The sequence below is a fragment of the Sturnus vulgaris genome, chromosome 8 (assembly GCF_052056855.1).
Source record: "Sturnus vulgaris isolate bStuVul1 chromosome 8, bStuVul1.hap1, whole genome shotgun sequence".
NCBI classification, from domain to species: domain Eukaryota; kingdom Metazoa; phylum Chordata; class Aves; order Passeriformes; family Sturnidae; genus Sturnus; species Sturnus vulgaris.
In genome coordinates, this window is record NC_142250.1 from 25,814,244 (window position 1) to 25,833,524 (window position 19,281).

The window sequence follows — 19,281 nt, forward strand, 5'->3', positions numbered from 1 at the left end:
ACAGGCTGACAGGACCCGTTTGGCATCGGATGCTGGTGTGAAGGGGCTGCATGAAAGCCAGGTGCTGGGGGTTTGAAATAATTCATACACACTGAGCAGGAGGTTCAGTGGTGGGGAAGTTTATGTCTGTTTTCCTGCCTGCTAGCAAGAGAGAGGGTAGGGAAAAAATGAGGGGATGTGCAGGGCTGAGGTGTCAAATTGTGCTTGGGCTCTGTGGGGCTTTCCCCTCTGCCTTGGCTGCTTTCCCTCCAGGGGCCCTGAGCCATAGCTGTGCAACTATTTAGTTAAATATTAAGAGGTCAAGTAATAGAGAACCAGAAACCTAATTACACGCTGCCCTCCATGGCACAGTAGTTTTTGGCAAAAGCAAAGCAAACACGGCCCCTTGCGTTACAGGAAGGTTGTGCTGCTGCTGCTGCTGCTGGAGCGATTGCCAAAATCCAGCCAGACAGTGAGTGCTCAGGACAGTGAACAGGCAGGAGCTGCCATGCTGCTGCAGAGAGGCCACAGGCTCCCAGCTGAGCACAGTGCTCCCAGCAAGTTGTGGGGTCACCATACATCTCACACTTAACCCTGCCCTTCATCTCCTGCCCAAAAAAATAGCTGGAGCCATGCTGTGTTGGGAATAGCTTTATCTGGACAACCCCCCAGCCACGGGGCAGCCTCTGTGGTCCCACCCCCCAACCCCCCTGCCTGGGATCCAGGGCTCCTCTCCATCATGAGGCCACTCTCCAGGCCTCCCTCAGCCTGGCCTTCACCTGAAACTTCTGCACCTGCAGCACCACACCAAACTTGCCCTCCAGCGAGGGCAGGGGCTGGTCCTCAGGGCACTCGAGTGTGAACCTCTGCAGCACCCAGGCCAGGAAGAGGAAGAGCTCCATCTTGGCCAGAACTTTTCCCAGGCAGACACGGATCCCAGCTCCAAAGGGGAGGTAGCTGGGTGAGGGCGAATGGATGTGCTGGCCCCGCTCATCCAGGAAGCGGCCTGCAAGGGAAAGGGGCACCACTGGCATCAGCAGGGTAATGCCTTCCTTCTGCCTGAGACCTGCCCAAGTTCATTGCACATGTGTTCCTCCCAGGAGTGCAGGAGCAGAGAGGTGCAAATGCCCCAGACAGGCAAGAGCAGCATCCAACCTCCCAGCACCAAGCTTCCCCCAGGGCTCAGCTTCTCCTGCTGCACCCATCCAGCCATCCCCTGGCCCAGGAGAGGATGGGGATCACACAACCCACCAGGATTGAACTCCTCAGGCTTGTCCCACTCCTTCTCGTCGTGGTGCACTGACCAGAGGTTGATGATGACCCTGGCACCCTTGGGGATGGAGTATTCCCCAATGCTGCAAAGTGGACACAGAGTGAAGCAGTGGCTCCCTCCCCACAGTCTCTACCCATGAACTGGATGTACCCCAGGGAGGTCTCACCTGGTGTCAGTGAGGGACACATGTGGGATGAGCAGGGGGGACACGGGCCGGATGCGCAGCACTTCACTGATGGTGGCCTCCAGGTAGGGCAGCAGTGGGCGGTCGCTGAGGTGGGGGTGACGCACCAGGCCAATCTTGTGGTCCATTTCCTCCTGGATCTTCCTCTGGATCTGGGAGGAAAACAAAGACCAGTGTGAGAGCCCAGGGAGCAGAGTGCCCTGTGCACAGCAGAGTACACCCAGCATCATCAGCATGTCCTGTCAGGTTGTGTGGGGCAGAAGTGCCTACAGCCTGATACTGCTTATCTGCAGAGCCTGAGTTCTCTTTTGGCACCTGCCTTCCCCAAAGCCCCATGACATCCCTGGAGGGATACTGGAGGGAACCCAAGCCCCCACTGTAGGGTGCAGACCCTACCTCAGGGTAGTGGAGCAGGTAGAGCACAGCCCATTTGAGCACAGTCGTGGTGGTCTCCACACCAGCCCCAAAGATGTCCCCCACCGTCATGAGGAGGTGGTCGTCAGTCAGCTCCAGCCCTGGCTCTGGAGGGCTGCTGTTCTCAGCACTGAGTCTCACTTGCAGGAGGGCATCCATGAGGTCCTTAACGGTGTCTCCACAGAAAGCTTCCTGCCGAAGGACATGCATGAGCCCAGCTGTCCTGGGCACAGTGTCCACCACCCCAGCTCCAGCATCTCCCTGTCCTAGCCCTGCTGGCACCTTGTGTTCAGTGAATTTCTGCTGGAGCAGCTGGTCCCGGACCTGGAGGCATTTCTTCAGCAGGGCCAGGTCCTTGTTGGGAAATATCTGAGGGAGAAAAGCACATTGCAATAGGCTTTACCTCCAGCCCCTGCAGGCTGGAGGGCACTCTGTGCCCACCAGTGTACTGGCTCTTGTGGGTCACCAGGACAGAGACTCTCCTAACGCAGGGGGCTCCTACATGACACATCCCAGCTCCTTCCTCTCATCTGAGGTGAGAAGAATGGGCAGTGCCCATGTCCCTGCTCACCTGGAGCCAGGGGAAGATGTCCACCAAGCTCTCCTTGGCCACGGTGTCCACGATACCCTGGCTGTACTCCAGCATAGCCTCGAACTCGGGGTCCCCACGCCGGTATGAGGAGTTGAAGCAGAGGGAGCAGACCACATTGGTGACAGCCCGTGTGAGCTCGGGGGCCATGTCCAGGGCCGTGTCCTGCACAGCACTGAGTGTCTCGCACAGGGATGCAGCCTCCCGGCAGACTGGTGTGGAGGAGAGGCAGGCCAGAGGGTGATGAGGGAGTGATGATTAAGTCAATGGGGTGAAAGGGGAAGCTGGGAGCTGGAAGGAGCAATCCCCTGCTCATTCAGGGTGTGCAGCCTGCAGAGGGCACCCCCCAGACAGGGCTGGGCTCTGAGGGGCTGGGATGGGCAGAAGGGACAATGCTGGGTGCTGGGGAGGAGCAGAGAGAATGGAGATGTGCAAGGATGTTCTCCTGGGTGGAGTGGGGAGCTGGTTCCATGCCTCAGTTTCCCCATCTGTGAGTGAGTGGAACTAAAGTTCAGGGTAGAAAACACATGGAGAGGTGTTGGTAAAGTACAGGGATATAAGGAGGGGGACAGAGCCCTTGCCTGGCAAGCTGAGGAGATACCAGGGGGCATGGGCTGATCCACTCTCTTTCCTTGGTTCTCAGGGAATCAGGGCACTTAAGAAGAAAAAGTACAGTGTGGGAGGGAACCACAGCTGGGAGGGAGCCTGAGGATGGAGGGAGGCACTTACTGATCCTCTCGAGGGCGAGCGAGCCCTCCCCGAACATGGAGAGAGCAGTGTGCACCAGCTTGCGCTGGAACTTCCAGAGGGGCCCGTAGCTGGCGAAGGCGATGTCCTTGCCCCCCCGGGACAGCAGGTCCGTGGTCACCTGAGGGACAGGCAGTCCCAGGGTCACTCTGCTGCAGGGCAGCACCATGGGGCATGGATGATCATCTCACCCCATCCCAGAAATGATCCAAGGGGATACAGATTAATGCAGGCAGGCAAAGCACATTTTGTGAGCTTTGTTTTCCCCCTGCCAAGGACTGATAAATAAGTTTGGGGACAGATGTGAAGGTTAGGGGCTCTAGGATGCCCAGGAAACTTAAGAGATGCAGGGAACTTGGTAGTACCCGAACCCACATTCCCGTGCCCCAGGGATGCAGCCAGCTGCAGGAAAAACAGGCACCCTTGGGATGGAGGATGACAGGGCTCGCCCTGGGAAACAGGGTCTGGAGGGACTGCCCTGCCCTTGGCTTGCTGCAGGCAGGATGGGGATGGAACATGGACCCTGCTGCGTGCCTGTGTCTTTCTTGGGAGCGTCCCCCGCCTCACCCCACACCACAGTGGGAAGGGATCCCCAAAACCTGCTGCCGACTCACGGTGCGGGGCCGTCCTGCGAAGTCTTTGCCCTTCTTCAGCAACACCTCCCTTGCGTGCCGGTAGCTGTTCACCACCACCACATAGTGGGAGCCCATCCAGAGGGCGTAGAGGCTGCCGTAGTGTCCCTGCAGGCGCCACAGCCGCAGGTGGAGCTGGGGGTGCCCGGCCAGCTGCAGCAGGCTCCCCACCAGCGGCAGGGCTGGCAGACTCCGTGGGCGCCCCAAACCCGTCCCTGTGGCCATCGCCAGGGTGTCCCGCCGGCGGGCCAGCCCCCAGGTGCAGAGCAGGGCCAGGCCCAGCAGCAGGGCACCCAGCAGCGGCATGGCGGGCCCGGCTGTGGGCTGCAGCGCGCGGGGGGCCCTTATAGCGGCTGCAGGGTCGTCTCCTTGACTCTGAGGCGGGCTCGGCTCCTTATCGGGGGACAAGGAGGGGGGAGCCGGGCGCTGGGCCCGTGGCCAGCTCTGCAGCTGTGGGCACATGGCGGGGGGCGAGGGCAGCAGGGCCACGGCCACCCTGGGTGGCCATGGGGGAGCTGCTTCCAGTGCGCTGGGGGCCAGGGGATACCCAGGGTCGGATCCGTCCTTGGGGTTCCATCCCTAGGGCCCTGTGGTGGGCCAGGGCTGTGGGGACAGCTGAGCCCTCGAGGTTTGTCCTGGGTGCTGTGAGCACAGCTGGAGGGGTCTGACAGGGAACTGGAATCCATCCCCAGCCTGGGAGCGCCTCGACAGATCCGAGAGGGAATGGGCAGCACTAGAAATGCTGATAAGCCCGGAGCATCCCTGATAATCAGCTCGTGTCAGTGCTGGGAGACAAGGGTAACACTTGACTGCTGGGCAGCCTTCGGCAATGCTGGTCAGCCCCTGGTACCATTGGTCAGCGCTGGTCACTACAGGGGAAGTACTGGCCAGGGCTGAGAAACCCTGGGCAGCGCTGGTCAGTGCTGGGCAGCCCTGGGTAGTGCTGAGAAACCCTGGGGAGCGCTGGTCAGCCTTGGTCTGTGCTTGTCAGTGCTGGGCAGCCTGTGGGTGTGCGTGCCCGAGGCGATGAGGTGTCCTGGGGGAGTCCTTTGGGAACAGAAACTCCTCCCGGCAGTGTCCCCGACCACCACGGACTCTGCGCCTTCCCGAGTCTTCAGACCCTCGGCGCTCGCCGTAGCGGCTCCCGGGGGTAGGCGGTGCGGACTGCGGGCGAGGTAAGATGGCGGCGGGGGGCGCGGCGGATGCCCAGGCGCGATTTGGCCACTCGGTGAAGGGGCTCCTGACCGAGAAGGTGACGAGCTGCGGCACCGACGTGATCGCTCTCACTAAGCAGGTGCTGAAGGGCTCCCGTAGCGCCGAGGTGAGCGGCGGGTGCTGGCAGGCGGCCGATTACAGGTCCGGAGCGGAGCTGGAAGCGGGGAGGGCGGCGCAATGCATGCTGGGAGCTGTAGTCTGGGGAGAGGACACATCGTCTTGTCTGGGCAGGGACAGGGACAGCGGGACAGGGATGCGGGCACGGCTGGGCACTCCTCGGGACTTCGGCGGTGACAGGCGGGAGGGTGAGTGCCAGCTCTCCAGGGTGACAGGTGGGAGTGGTGCCTCAGGCGCTCCCTATGGATGTGCTGTCACGGCACCGCGGTGATCCCCGCACGGTGTCACCCCGAGTGTCATCTTGCCAGCCATCACGGGGGCCTCGGGAAACGCAAAGCTGCAGTGTCTCAGACTGGTCTGTCTGTTTGTCTTGTAGCTCCTGGGTCAAGCTGCAAGAAACATGGTGATGCAAGAAGATGCCATCTTGCACTCGGAAGATGTGAGCTGTGTTCTTGTGCTCGAGCAGCAATGTGTCTAGGGACGGGAGGAGAGGAGGGTGGTAAGAAGAGTTTGCAGCCGTGCTACCGGAGCCCTGGAGGGAAATACATGACTTCAGGCAGCAGGACTGGTGGCCAGAATAATTTAGTGCTTTCTCAGACTCATTGTCACTGAACTCCCGGTGTCTTGTAGGCTGGCCAGTCCTCAAGCTGTGCCCTCTCTGACAGAAATCTTGGGGGACTGTGGCTGAAACAAAGCCCACAGTGTCTCTGCCTGTTACTGGGAAAGGAGAGGAAAGTGTGCCACTGCTGACACATACCAGTCGGGATGTTTTGGAGGCAGTGCAACAATACAGTGGTGGCTGTGCTGGAGGAACTCCCCGGAGCATTAGGACAGCTTGCACTGTGATTTCTGTGGACATTCATTCTTTTTGTGGACATTCATTCATTGTTTTGTTCTCCACAGAGTTTAAGAAAAATGGCCATAATAACTACTCATCTACAGTACCAGTAAGTAGGGGACACCAGTAAGTACGTCTTTTCTCTTGGGGACTGAGTGGATCCTTCAGTCCTTCTATGTTCTCCAGAGAGACTTTGCATGAAGCCACCACCTTAGACTGATCTCTCTTTTTCAGTTCTTCAAAGCTGAGCAGGTCCTGGAGCTGGAATTTTCCAGCCCTCTTCAGGCTGTTTTGGGGTGGGAGCTGAAATTTTTGCCTCCTATTTGCCATCCAGTGTGTCTCCCATGAGTGTGTATGATGCACCTGGGACTAAGAAGAAGCCAGTGCTGCTTCTATCCCCCAGAACTTAATCCAAAAACACCCTGGAGTTTTAGCCTCTTGAGCCCTTGTCCAACATAACATAAACCACGACTGAGATTTTGTTTTTCTAATTCTCTTTTTGTCTTTCCTTTTCTCTTCTAGGCAAGAAGCAATTCAAAAGAAGTGAGTTCTGGGAAGACCTGGGGAACATGCTTGTAGGGATGGAAAGGGGAAGGTGATGGAGTTGGATGGGGGAAAGCAGAATGGAAAGGTTTTTGCAGCTGCCTTCGAGGCAGATGCTGGCCAAGCAGGATAACGCTTCAGTATTGTGAAGAGATGGGAATTTGAGTGAAGAGATGGAATTCATGCCAAGACTTCCTTTTGTTTCACTGATGTGATAGAGCATGTGAGGCTGCTTGTGAGAGGAGATGAGGATGGTGGGAGCAGAGCTGTGTACAGCAGGGTGCATGAAGTGAGGTTTACTTTGTGGGGACACGGGGTGGGGTGGGAGACACCAGAGTTTCTCCTTGCTGTAGTGTCAGCTCTAGAACTGCTCTGGTCCGTTGGGCACAGGTAGCACAGCACAGTCTGGGAGCAGATCTCACCATGAATCTCCTCTTGCTTGGTGCCTAGTGTGGAGCGCTCATCAAACCTTCAGGACCAGCTGAGTCACTTGCTGAAATGAAGGGAAGCCAAAGGCATGAGGAAATCTTGACCAGCACTGAGGGAGTGAAGCGTCCTCTCCCCTCCAGCCCCTGGGCTCAGAACTATATCTGGACGATGCTGGATGTGAGCTGGGATATGTGCAGAGTCTCTGTTTTATGGGCATGTGGCCCCTCCTGTGTGCCTGCATCCACACCTCTGCTCCAGAATGCTCACCCATGCACCTGCACCTGGCTGAAACAAACTTCCCTGAAATTTTGCTCCTCCCAATAATTCCTGTGTCTGCTTACTTCCCATGTAGCGTGAGGTGCTCAGCCCACACCAGCACGTTTGGCAAGAAATGCAGAGTTGAGGCATGGCGTTTAAATGCAGGTGCCTGCAGTTTGCCACTGGGCTGTATTTAGCCACAGAGGAGGCACAGAGTGCAGTTTATTTAGGGCATTTTAATCAGTGCGAGCTGCAAGTGCCTGAGTGCATGAGAGGTGCTTCAGTGTAGGCTGAGGTGCCAGTCCCAGCACAGGATTACTGAAACAAGGAATCTAAGCACACACATCTGCCAGTGGCCTAGCTGGACGTGGTTTGGCCATCATCCTCCTCAGAGGTTATCATACTTTCCTCTCTACCAGAGTTTGGAACATCATTGCTTTGCCAGCCCATATGTGCTGCATTCAGCCTTCAGCTGCATTCCTTTTCCTGGGCTGCTGCTTCAGCTTCTGATGAAGCAGCCTTGGCTGTGGTGTATGTTTGTATCTGGTTGGGAACATATCCAAAGCCCGTCTGGGAAGCAGGCAGGGGAGCATCACAAGCTGTTGTGCTCAGTTCTCTTCTGCTCTCTTGAAGACTAGTGACCTGTTCACATCCAGGAACAACTATAAATACTGTGTCTTGTTTTTGGTAAGTCACTTAATCTGGAGCACTTGAAGTGCACGGGAAGCACTTGTTTCCTTGAGTGTGGTTTTCACCAGCTGATAGGAGCAGACAGGCTGAGAGCTGACACTGGCCTGCCACATTCCTTTTGGAATGCTGCTGGAGTTTGGCTCCTGTGCTGCAGAGCCTTCTTGGGCTAGATTTCACCATCTCTGCCAGTATTTTTGCCTTGGGTGACATTCTGACCCCAGCTTTGCAGGTGCACTTTGTGAATGAGAGTTTTCCCTGTGACTTTCTTGCTGGGAATAAAAGCTATCCTGAACACCACCAAACTGCAGCAGTCTGTCCTGGATTCTGTTGCTGGTGGTCCCTGTGCATCAGGGAGACTGTTTAGGGTGGTGGGTCTCTGCCTCCCACGATCCCCCATTCCATTTCAGCTCGAAGGGCTTTACAGAGGCAGTGTGACCTTGCTGCAGGTGGCTGGTCCCTTCCAAGGCCCTGTCCTCAGAAGCTGCAGCAGTCCTGTGGCATTAAATTTGCATCTCCCTGCCTTTGGAGCAAGCAGAGACAGGGCTGCACTGTGGAGGTGCAGAGCTGTTGGGGAGCAGGCAGCAGGGTGGGTTTTGGGGGTGTGGGTGCAGCAAGAACCATGAATGATGGCAGTGTGCTCACCATGGGAGTGGGGCCAGCAGCCCTCGCTGTGCCTGTGTCCTGCAGGGCCATGTGCCAGGGGCCTGGGCAGGCAGGAGCTGGTGCCAGGGCGGAAGCCAGGCCCAGGCAGTGTGGGATGCTGGGACAGCAGAGGGTATTGGGGAGGAGCGTGGCCAAGGCTGGGCAGAGTCCAACTGAGGCGCTGCAGCTGGAGGCAGTAAGACAGCCCAGGGCCTCTGCCGGGGGTGCTAGAGCTGTCCTTGGGACCAAGAGCTCTCTGCAAAGTAGCGGGGGGGAGGGATTTACCCTACAGAGATGCTTTGGGGGCTCATCTCTCCAGGACAGCTGGGCCTGGGTTTTTTTTGGAGTGGGGGGATGTTGTCAGATGCCCCCTGGAGCATCCTATTAGACTGCAAATTTGGGGGGGTTCTCAGGGTTCTGCTGGGGAAGAGCAAAAAGTACTCTGGTATCTGGGGGAAAAGGGGGATTCAGAGCTCTTGGGAGTGGTGCCCATCTCTGTGGTGTCAGTCACCAGCCCCACATTCCCGTTGCAGTGGCAACTCCCTGCGGAGAGCAGATCCACCAGGAGGTGCAGGTGAGGGGCGCGGATGGGAACTGGTGGAGGGATAGGGCAGTTCGGCAGGGGGTGTGTGCCTGGGCTGTGCCAGAGTTCCTGCTTCTATTAGAGGATAAAGCTTGTTTCAGGGCCCAGATGAAAATGCCAGGTGCAGTTGGCAGCTTTGCTCCTGTTCCACACAGGGATGGAGGGCTGAGCAACATGGCATTTCCCTGCCCTTGCTCTCTGCACCCTTCTCAGCCAGGGAAATGGTGCTGCGTCTGCAAAGTTACTGAAAATTGGAATTAAATTCCCTCCTGCACAAACACATCAGTGCGTGTGAGCTAAGGGAGCTGGGAAGGATGAGGGCAAAGGGATGCCTGATCTTAGTGTAGTTTTTGGCTGGGTGGAAACGAGACTGCCAGTGCCAGAGGACATGTGGGCATGTGCAGGCCGAGTGCAGGCATGGCCCCCATGTTTTAGAGCATGGGGAACTCCCAGGGCTCAACTTGGCACAGTTTAGTGGCTTCTGTCCTTCTCATCTCAGGATTACTATGGCAAAGAGCTGCAGAAGTCAGAGGATCTCAAAACCAATGCGTGCATCACCTCAGCCAGGCCCCTTCCCAAGATGGTGAGAGATGCTCTGGAGCACATCCATGAGGAGGTGGTGGCCAGGTAAATCCCAGGTTCTCTCCTCCACTGCCACACCCCATGGGCTGCAGCCCCTTCTCGGCTGTGCCACGGGACACCTCCACCCAGCTGAACTCAGCATCCACCCAGGTACTATGGCTGTGGTCTGGTGATCCCTGAGTGCCTGTCATCATGCCGCGTTCTGGACCTGGGCAGTGGCAGCGGCAGGGACTGCTACGTGCTGAGCCAGCTGGTTGGAGAGCAGGGCCACGTCACCGGGATAGATATGACCGAGGGCCAAGTACGGCACTGATCTGCAGCTCCCCCTCATCCTCCCAGCAGCTCCCCCACGACATTCCCTTCCTTCTGCCAGGTAGAGGTGGCGAAGAAACACATTGCCTACCACATGGATAAGTTTGGCTACCGAAAGCCAAATGTGGAATTCTTCCATGGTTACATGGAGAAGCTGGGTGATGCCGGACTGGCTGACGAGAGCTACGATATTATCATGTAGGTGCCGTGCAGGGCACAGTCACCCCCACTCCTGCTGCTTCCTGGGGCTGTGGGCTGGGTCTGCATCCCAATGGGTCACCTGCTTCAGAAGCACGTGTTAGGAAAAGGGAAATCCCAAGCCAGAGTCTGGGCTAGAGTCTGGGAATATAAACTGCCCTTTTCATGGTCAAATTGGTGTTTCCAAGCCCTTTGTGAAGCGATGGGATACACAGCAGCTGGTGGTGCTAAGTGTGCAAGAGGGTGCAAATAAGCCTTGGTCTCGTCCTCCACAGCTCCAACTGTGTGATCAACCTTGCCCCTGACAAGAGGACTGTGCTGCGGGAGGCCTTCCGTGTGCTGAAGGTGACGGTGGGCTGGTGCCTGTGGCAGCAAAGCAGGCTTGGGGTAGCCCTGTTGTTGGAGTGCCACTGAGAAGCAGCAAATGGGATCCAGCAAGGCGGGGATGCAGGATGGGGTCAGGGGAGGGCATCTCTGCTGAGGGTCCCAAACAGGGTAGGAATAGGGGGTTCCCCATTCTCCCTGCCCTTTTTGTTCCTTTGCTTCCTGAGGTCTCCCTTCACTCCTTGCTGCCTTACAGCCCGGGGGAGAGATGTACTTCAGTGACATCTACGCCAGCCAGCGCTTGAGCGAGACCATCCGGAAGCACCGGGTGCTGTGGGGTGCGTAGGGCTGTGGGATGGGGGTGACATGGCATGGGGGGACTGGACCTTTGCCTCCATCCCCCATGTCTATGATGTCCTGTGCCAGGTGAATGCCTGGCAGGAGCCCTGTACTGGAAAGATCTGTACAGCATTGCTGAGGAGGTGGGGTTCAGCCCCCCATGCCTGGTCACCGCCAGCCCCATCACCATTGGCAACAAGGAGCTGGAGGCCATCGTCGGTGAGGATCCAGCCAGGGCGTGTCAGCTCTGGGAAGCTGTGGAAAGTTCTGCTGGGATCTCAACCCAGGTGTTCAGTGCTCAAGCCACCAACCTCTCCTTTGTAGGCGACTGCCGCTTTGTTTCTGCAACTTTCCGCCTGTTCAAGGTGCCGGGTGGCAGCTGGGCCGGGCCAGGACAGGTCATCTACAATGGTGGGATTCTGGGGCACGAGCGAGAGCTGGTGTTTGATGCCAACTTCACCTTCAAGGTTTGGGGAGGCATGCTGGGGCTCTGTAGGGAAGAGTTAAAGCCGATAAAGCTGCTACTCAGCAGCATCCTCTGTGATCTGGGGGGCACACTTCGGTGGAGGGGATGGTGGGTGGGAGCCAAGGGGCTGTGTAAACCCAAGGGAGTGCAAATGTAGTGGAAAGGGAGAGAGATGTATGCACTTCTTTGTGGTAAAGGTAGAAGCAGGACATCCATGGTGGCTTCCCAGAATGGTTTGATGCCTGATGCTTGGGTTTTGTGGGTGTTTCTTCAGGTTTTGGGCCAAGACGTGCTCCTCCTTTCACTCTCCCCATCATCTGGCTGAGTGGCTGGAGTCCCCTGGGACACATATCCAGGACCCCAGGCCTGCAACTATTCCTCTATGCCCCCAGGAAGGAGAGGTGGTGGATGTGGATGCTGAGATGGCTGCGATCTTACAGAGCTCCAGATTTGCAGATGAGTTCCTGATCCGAGCTGGCAGAGCCAACACTGCAGCACTGCAGGGCTGCTGTTCCAAGGGAGTGAAGGTTGGTAGAGGGCAGCTCCGTGGCTGGGTTGAGGAATTGGGACATGGGTGACCCACGCCATCAGAGTTGCTATGGGGTATCAGAAGGGCTGTGGCATGATACCAAGACACCTGAGTCCTTCTGGGCCAGGCAGGAGTTCATGCAACACCAAGAGTGATGCCTGGTGCCTGAGTCGAGACAAATTGTACCCCTACCCAAATTGGAGCCCTCCAAAGAGAAGTCTACTCTAACCACCCCAGCATGTCCATGTGGACTGGTGAGGCTGACAGCTGGACTTCCCTGAGGTCTCCCCTGAGGGAATGGCTGTACACAGCCTGCCCCAGGGACATGATGGCCCATCCCCACAGTTTCTTCCTGCCCATTGCTCTCCCGCCTGCTGATGGAAGAGCAGATTGGCCCTGGTTGCCAACCCTGACCCTGCAGCACAAAGCATTCTATCTGCTGGAAGCCTCTCTCTTCTCCTTGGTGGTCTCTCTAGCCTGTAGTTGGGCCAGGAGAGACAAGGGAGATAACACCCTGCAGCTGTGTATCCCTGAAATACAGCCTTGTACTTAGGAAGGAGAGATTTTCTCAGGTCTCTGTCCAAGCAGGAGGCATTTCTCAGATAAAAGCAGAGCCAAAGTCCCAGACAAGCTCTTGGCTTCTTCCTTGCCGCAGGGAAAAGCAGCTGGAGTGACCCAGGAGCTGCCCCCTATGATAGCTAAGGAAGGTCTGCTTGGGTTGCTCTGCTGACAAGGTTTGAGCCAGGTGCCTCTTGCTTCCCACTGGCCAGATCCTGCCCGGGGTTTTTCTCTGTCCTTCAGGAGAAGATCCGTGATCCCTTCCAGCTGCTGGAGCGACTGACAGCCCCAGGTCCTGCCTGCTGTCCTGGTGGCACTTGTGGTCCCCCAGAGTGCTGATCAGTGGCAGGTGGTGTCCCCACACCAGTGTTGGAAGTCAGCGGGGCGAGAGGACATGGCTCCAATAACATCTTCCACCAGAGAGCAAATACATGTCTGAGCTCAAAGGCTGTGTGCTTGTATCTGCCACAGGGCTGTGGGTGCTGTGGGTTGTGCCTGGTTGCATTGAGGACCTGTCCTGTGGGTCCCCTCACTGTGGGGCTAGCAGTGGCTGCTGGCTTGGGTGCACAGGCAAGGACAGTCTCTGTCTCGCTGCCCTGCAGCCTGTTCCAGGAGATGGGGATTTCTCTCTCTTTCCCTGTGCAGCATCAGAGATTTCTGTTTTCCCCTGGACTCCATTTAGTTGTAAAGCCCCAAGTCCCCTGTAGGCATCACACCTGCAGTGTTTTGCAGGGAAATAGAGCAATTCTGAAAAAGCAGAAACACATCCAGCTGCATCCCACAGCAGGCAAAGAGCAAGGTGAAAGGGCTTTTAGGCTGTGGTGGGAGGTGATGGGCTGCATTCCTGCTGTCCAGCATGAATCCTACAGGACCTGGCCTGCACAAGGTGTTTGGGAAAGGCTGAAGGCTGCTGAACAGCTAAACTTAGAAATAAGGGACCATTTCCACCCCTCGTCACCCAGTGATTTTCCAGGAGGGACCAAATTTACTATCTCTGATATTTAAGCATCATTTTGCTGTGGCATGGGGCAAGTTAAGAAGCAAAGCCCAATAAAAATTGGGTTCAAAAAGAAACAGGGATCAGTGTCAAGGATGCTCTGCTGTAGCAGTGGCAGAGGAGGGTCCAGGTGTTCAGGACACCTGAAATTGTTCTGAAATTGTGTGGAATGACCTCACCGATGGGACCTTGGGAGGAAGAAGCTGTTTAATACACACACCCCACCCCAGTCCTCTTCCTAGATTACTTACAAAGACTTTATCCAAATCCCCAAACATTTCATCCTGGGAGGTTTGCAGCAATTAGGTCTTGCTATCAAAGACAGCCTTCCCAGTGGGAGAGCAGGTGGAGCAGGGGGGATCCTACCTGCAAATCCCTTCATTAAAAAGACATGAGTCCCTGGCGTGGCCTTTCAACTTGCCTGGGAAGAGCTGCACCCACAGCGAGATCCCCGCTCTGTGCATATAGAAAAAGGCCACAGCTCAAATGTCACTGCATTTGCATAGCACTATGTTTTTCCCAAATTCTCAGCATGTCAGGGAGGAAGCAGCTAAGAGAACTCGACTTTGATGTGGCTCATTAGAGGTCCTCACCTGGCTGTGGATGCAGTGATGTCCTCTCTGCCTGGCTTTACTTGTGCATGCACAGCCTTGGGGTTTTCAGCCCCCAGTGTATGAAAAGAGGAGGTCCTGCAGCTCCTTCCCATGTGAGGAATCCCAACATGATCTGTCCAACACCCCAGTCTGTGCATTTTGGTGATTATAGAGATGGCCCAAATCTTGTTCCCCTAGTGTGAAGCTCTGCAGCACTGGTGTCCTCACTCGGTAGGCAGAGAGGGTGTTGTGATGGCAGTAGCCAGAGGTTGTGATGGTCTGATTCACTCCGAGGGAAAAGGGAAGGAATTCCTGAGTCCCTGCTAACCCTGTGATTAGCAGGGTGTCACTTAGGTTCAGGGACACCTGTCACCTTCTTAGGGGAGCAAACCGGAACTCCCTTAGGATAAGTTGAATGAGCCCAGGAAAGATTGGTGACTACAGCCCCAAAACACTGTGCTCTGCTCCACCCTGTATTGGGTTGCCCTGCACAATTTATTCTTCCATTTTCCAAGCACTTAAAGAGCAGGGAGGCTGTTTTACCTCCTCTAAAGGGTGTCAGCCACCACAAGCCACATTGGTTGCTCCCATGGCTGTTCGTCTCTGGCTGTCCAGGATGCTGAACTGTTTCCTGGCTCCCTCATCCCTGACGGACATGGAGCAATGATGGCCGGGTGTGGGGTGTGTGTTGCCTCAGCTGAGATTGCGGCACAGCAGCCGAGCCTTGGAACCAGCCGGGCTCTCAGGGCGGTGTTACGGCACACGGTAATTTACAGGTGCTTTCATGAATCGGGGCTCCTGGCCCTCCATGCATCCCTGAACTGAGGATGAGCGCAGCGGGACAACTGGGGCGGCTCTGGACGTCCTCAGCGGCTGCGCCAAACCCCCCGGCACGGGGCGGCGGAGCAGAGCAGAGGTAAGGGAGGAGCGCGGCCCGTCCGTATTCAGTATTTAGTGGTTAATTCCGCTCTCACAGGCGCGACACAACCGAGGAGGGGGCAGAGGGTGCCCGGGGGCCGCAGTGCGACAGCTCCATTTCTGAACGCCGCACGGTACTGCACCGGCGGCGGCTGGGGGGACGGGCACGGCTGAGAGAGCCGCCCCCGCCGCAGCACATCCCGGCGGGAGGCACCGGGATGCGCCCCGTCGGGCCGGGCCTGCGAGGCGCGGCGGGGCCGCCAGGGGGCGCTGCGCGACCGCCGACGGGGGCGACGCGTGGACACGGGGCGGCGCTCCCGGGCCGCTGAAGGGGACGAGAGGCGCGGCGGGTCCGAGGGGAGCGGCGGTCGCCGTGGGCCGGGCGGGAGAGGAGGAGGAAGCGGGATCGCCCGGCCCGTTCCGGCCGCCCGTTGCCTCGGCGCGGGCGCTCCCGGGGCCGCTCCTGCCGAGCGCCGCGCACGCCGGCCGCACAGCACCCCCATTGGTCGCGCCCCCCGTAAGGCTCCGCCCCCTTCGGCCCTTAGCGCCGTCGCCATTGGCCACGGCCGCACAGCCGGCCCCGCCCCCGCGCGCCCGGCGTACACACCGGAGTCACGCGCCCCCGGGGCCGGGGAGAGGGCGGGGCGCGGCGGGGGCGTGACCTGTCTCTGATTGGCGAGCAGGCGGGCGCTGATTGGCGACGCCGGGCCGAGGCCCCTCCCCCTCACGGCGGGCGGGGCGGGGCGGGGCGGGCGCGGGTAGAGGCGGCGCTGGTCGGCCCGGCCCGGCAGTCGCCGCCCGTCGGGTCCCGCGGGCAGCCGAGCCCGCGCCTCGCCCGCCGCGCCCACCACCGCCGCCGTCGGGGGAGCCGGGGCACGCCGCAGGCGCCGCGCGGTGATGCGGGGCCGCGGCGGCGCCGAGCCCTGACTAAAGATGGCCGCGCTGCCCGGTGGGAACATGGCGGGGGGCGGCCGGGGGGCGCGGGTGCTGCTCTTGCTGCTGCTCGGCGGCTGCCTGGGCCGGCGGCCCCCGGCCGCCGCTGCTGCCGCGCCGCCCGCCGCCGTCGTGCCCCCGCCGGCAGCGGAGGAGACGGTGATCATCGGCCTGCGGCTGGAGGACACGGACGACGTCTCCTTCATGGAGGGGGGCGCGCTGCGGGTGAGCGAACGGACGCGGGTGAAGCTGCGGGTCTACGGGCAGAACATCAACAACGAGACGTGGTCGCGCATCGCCTTCACGGAGCACGAGCGGCGGCGGGGCGGGCGGGCGGCGGCGGGGCCGGCGGGGCGCGGCGGTGGCGGGAGCGGCGGCGGGTCGGCGGGCGGCAGTGGGGCCCCGCAGCGCTGCGGCATCCGCACCTCGGACATCATCATCCTGCCGCACATCGTGCTCAACCGCCGCACCTCGGGCATCATCGAGATCGAGATTAAGCCCCTGCGCAAAACGGAGAAGAGCAAGTCTTACTACCTGTGCACCTCCGTCTCGGCCCCCGCCGCCGCCGCCCTGGGGCCCGGGGCTCCCGGAGGGCTGGCAGGCGCCGAGGGCCCGGCGGGACCCCCGCCCTGGGGTGAGACCACTTGGATCTACCATGACGGCGAGGACACCAAGATGATCGTGGGCGAGGAGAAGAAGTTCCTGCTGCCCTTCTGGCTGCAGGTCATCTTCATCTCGCTCCTCCTGTGCCTCTCGGGCATGTTCAGTGGCCTCAACCTGGGCCTGATGGCCCTGGACCCCATGGAACTGCGCATCGTGCAGAACTGTGGCACGGACAAAGAGAAGAACTACGCCAAGCGCATCGAGCCTGTGCGGCGTCAGGGCAACTACCTGCTGTGCTCCCTCCTGCTGGGCAATGTCCTGGTCAACACCACGCTTACCATCCTGCTGGATGACATTGCCGGCTCTGGGCTGGTGGCCGTGGTGGTCTCCACCATCGGTATCGTCATCTTCGGCGAGATCGTGCCGCAGGCTATTTGCTCTCGGCACGGCCTGGCCGTGGGCGCCAACACCATCTTCCTCACCAAGTTTTTCATGATGATGACCTTCCCGGCCTCCTACCCTGTCAGCAAGTTGCTGGACTGTGTCCTGGGCCAGGAGATCGGCACGGTCTATAACCGTGAGAAGTTGTTGGAGATGCTGCGGGTCACCGACCCTTATAATGATCTAGTCAAGGAGGAGCTCAACATTATCCAAGGAGCCCTGGAACTGCGCACCAAGACTGTGGAGGACGTGATGACTCCCCTCCGAGACTGCTTTATGATCGCTGCCGAGGCTGTGCTCGACTTCAACACTATGTCCGAGATCATGGAGAGCGGTTACACCCGCATCCCTGTGTTCGAGGGCGACCGCTCCAACATCGTGGACTTGCTCTTCGTTAAGGACCTGGCTTTTGTGGACCCCGATGACTGCACGCCACTCAAGACCATCACCCGCTTCTACAACCACCCACTGCATTTTGTCTTCAATGACACCAAGCTCGATGCCATGCTGGAGGAGTTCAAGAAAGGTGGGCTCGTGCCAGTGGCAGGTGTGGGGTGGGGAGGTGCTGCTCGGTGGTGGTCAGCATCCACCTGCTTGCAGCAAGGGATCTCCTCAGGGAGCTTTGGGTTCCTGCTCACAGAAGGCTGTGGGAAAGTGCATTCTGGGCTGCGAGTGACGGGTATTTAGGTATCTGCCAGATCCGCTCCTTCCCTGGGCCAGAAAGCTGATCCACGGCTGGGATGTGCCCCCAGCCTTTTTTCCTCCACTGCACTGGGATGTGTGTGTGGGCATGGTGCCAAGCAAGGTTGTTTTCCTTCTTGCTTTTTCCACTCATCTGTCTGTTATAGTGAGAACCACTGACGGGAATCTGCGCCTATTCCTTGGCTGTGTCTTCTCTGTGCTTTTTCAGCTGGCCTGATGGGGAGGAGTGGGTGGGCTGCTTGGGTGCCTTTCAGGCTCAGTGCACACACGTGCTGAGATAAACAAGGCGCTTTAGCTCCATTCATAGGCTCAGCCAGACGACCTCAGCTCTCTGCTCGTGTTCCAGTTACTTTGATTGACACTTTGATCTTGTAACTCAAATAATTTCAGTGTCTTCAAATATATTCCAAAGCACCTGCTGGTGCTGCACTTCAGAGTTACAGCTCTTTTTCCCCAGGCTACCCTGTGCTTCAGGACCACAGGCTCACCGGAGATGTGACCCTTTCTACTTCTCTGGTGTAGCTTGTGTATCAGAACGGGACTGAGGCTTTCTGCCTCAATCTCTTGATTGTAGGTGGTGCTGACTTGACAAGTGCATCTTAATTCTAGTTAGAAGCTGTTGCTTATGAGAAAGGGAAAAACATCTTTTTTTTTTTTTTTTAAATCTGTTCCTTTCTGCAAGCCAAATAATAATGCTCTGTGGCCTGTGCAGGAGGGGGCTTTTAAAGTGGTTGTGAAGTTGAGAAATTTCAGACCGTTTGGATGTGTGGACTCCTGTGCTGGAAAAAGGCTATTTGGAGTGCCACCAGACTGTTCCTACCCAGGGAGATCTGATCAAATCACCACGGAACAGCTCGGTTCCTGGGGTTGATTTGCTTGAGAGAGGAAATCTAATAGGGAATATTTGAGCTTACCTTTTATTAACTGCCTAAGTTACCTTGGAAAAAACCTTTGTGCATTGATGAATGTTCTTTACAGGTAAGTTTAAATTATGACTGAAGTTTCAGTTGCTATTTTGTCCACATGCTAAGCTCTTGTGTCATGGCATTAGATCTTCTTCATCCTGCTTAACTCAGTTTTGGGGATTTGGAGGGTTACCTTATCTTTATTTCATCTTTGTAGGTAGAAGACGGACATACTCCTTCTTTTTACTGATCAGTGCAGCAGTGGTTATCTTTATCTCTTTCAGCCTATGTGTAGAGATGGGGAAGTCTTACTTGGTTTTGAAGGTGTTGAAGGAGAGATGAGGGAGAGCCTCCCTCAGCTGTGGTTTCTATGCTGCAGGATCTGCAGCTTGGATGTGGGAAACTCAACGATGTCAACTGTTGGCTGGTTAAGGTGAATTTTGCTGTATATGTGAGTAAAGTGTGGTGGTTCTTCCCCTCTGTCCCTGTTGTTCAGACTCCAGATAGCACAATAGGGTTCTTAGCCTGTAGTGAGACTTGTGGGTGTTCTCTAGTTCTGTATGCAGCAATGTGTCTGAAGAAATGCATGTTATGTTCGTAGTTTATTTCCCTGGTCTGAAAGGATGGAATGCACTCCTGTGTGTTAGCATAGCAGTCCTTTTATTTAACAGCTGGGAGAATTAGTTATGTGCTTTAATCCGGCGAGAGTGGCTAAGCCAAATTCCTCCTTAGAGTTCCTAAAACTGGT

The 19,281-nt window shown here is 57.4% G+C and overlaps 4 protein-coding genes across 6 annotated transcripts in view; 3 read left to right on the top strand and 1 right to left on the bottom strand.

Annotated features, from left to right (window-relative positions):
• Positions 1 to 617: 617 nt before the first annotated feature.
• CYP17A1 (cytochrome P450 family 17 subfamily A member 1) lies at positions 618 to 4,805 on the bottom strand. Its single transcript, XM_014883760.2, has 8 exons — positions 3,801 to 4,805; positions 3,169 to 3,307; positions 2,422 to 2,651; positions 2,133 to 2,219; positions 1,833 to 2,042; positions 1,419 to 1,588; positions 1,231 to 1,334; positions 618 to 985 (listed from the first exon to the last, which is right to left on the bottom strand). The coding sequence occupies exons 1-8, from the start codon at positions 4,278 to 4,280 to the stop codon at positions 717 to 719; spliced, it is 1,689 nt and encodes a 562-aa protein (XP_014739246.2). The 5' UTR covers positions 4,281 to 4,805; the 3' UTR covers positions 618 to 716.
• Positions 4,806 to 4,947: 142 nt separating this feature from the next.
• BORCS7 (BLOC-1 related complex subunit 7) lies at positions 4,948 to 8,210 on the top strand. 2 transcript variants are annotated; one of them, XM_014883825.2, is made up of 5 exons: positions 4,948 to 5,139; positions 5,527 to 5,589; positions 6,054 to 6,097; positions 6,511 to 6,531; positions 6,982 to 8,210. In XM_014883825.2, exons 1-5 carry the CDS (start codon positions 4,999 to 5,001, stop codon positions 7,031 to 7,033), a joined length of 321 nt encoding a protein of 106 aa, XP_014739311.1. In that variant the 5' UTR covers positions 4,948 to 4,998; the 3' UTR covers positions 7,034 to 8,210. The 2 variants fall into 2 exon arrangements, with proteins under 2 accessions (XP_014739311.1, XP_088025410.1); XM_088169284.1 differs by lacking the exon at positions 4,948 to 5,139 and adding an exon at positions 5,176 to 5,338 and having other exon boundaries at positions 5,527 to 5,649.
• A 317-nt stretch (positions 8,211 to 8,527) lies between these two features.
• Positions 8,528 to 12,887, top strand: AS3MT (arsenite methyltransferase). Its single transcript, XM_088168523.1, is given in 12 exon segments — positions 8,528 to 8,746; positions 9,058 to 9,099; positions 9,101 to 9,124; positions 9,633 to 9,760; positions 9,866 to 10,016; positions 10,089 to 10,225; positions 10,501 to 10,570; positions 10,806 to 10,887; positions 10,976 to 11,107; positions 11,213 to 11,355; positions 11,747 to 11,881; positions 12,685 to 12,887. Coding segments are annotated over 12 exon segments (1,359 nt in total). The 3' UTR covers positions 12,781 to 12,887.
• Positions 12,888 to 15,867: 2,980 nt separating this feature from the next.
• CNNM2 (cyclin and CBS domain divalent metal cation transport mediator 2) overlaps positions 15,868 to 19,281 on the top strand; it is a 118,185-nt gene continuing 114,771 nt past the window's right edge. For both annotated transcript variants that reach the window (XM_088169285.1, XM_014883748.2), the window contains exon 1: positions 15,868 to 17,452. In XM_088169285.1, coding sequence (XP_088025411.1) covers positions 15,883 to 17,452 — 1,570 coding nt within the window. In that variant the 5' untranslated portion in view covers positions 15,868 to 15,882. The remainder of the gene's footprint in view (positions 17,453 to 19,281) is intronic.

What these genes read in the sequence shown, in the direction of transcription:
- CYP17A1 (XM_014883760.2), bottom strand. Translation starts at nt 4,280, where the DNA reads ATGTGCCCACAGCTGCAGAGCTGGCCACGGGCCCAGCGCCCGGCTCCC. An exon ending in AGAAATTCACTGAACACAAG is followed by an intron (nt 2,043 to 2,132) that starts GTGCCAGCAGGG and finishes GTCCTTCGGCAG; the next exon opens with GAAGCTTTCTGTGGAGACAC. An exon ending in GCCTGAGGAGTTCAATCCTG is followed by an intron (nt 986 to 1,230) that starts GTGGGTTGTGTG and finishes TTTCCCTTGCAG; the next exon opens with GCCGCTTCCTGGATGAGCGG.
- BORCS7 (XM_088169284.1), top strand. Translation starts at nt 5,215, where the DNA reads ATGCTGGGAGCTGTAGTCTGGGGAGAGGACACATCGTCTTGTCTGGGC. An exon ending in CGGCGGTGACAGGCGGGAGG is followed by an intron (nt 5,339 to 5,526) that starts GTGAGTGCCAGC and finishes TTTGTCTTGTAG; the next exon opens with CTCCTGGGTCAAGCTGCAAG. An exon ending in CAAGAAGCAATTCAAAAGAA is followed by an intron (nt 6,532 to 6,981) that starts GTGAGTTCTGGG and finishes CTTGGTGCCTAG; the next exon opens with TGTGGAGCGCTCATCAAACC.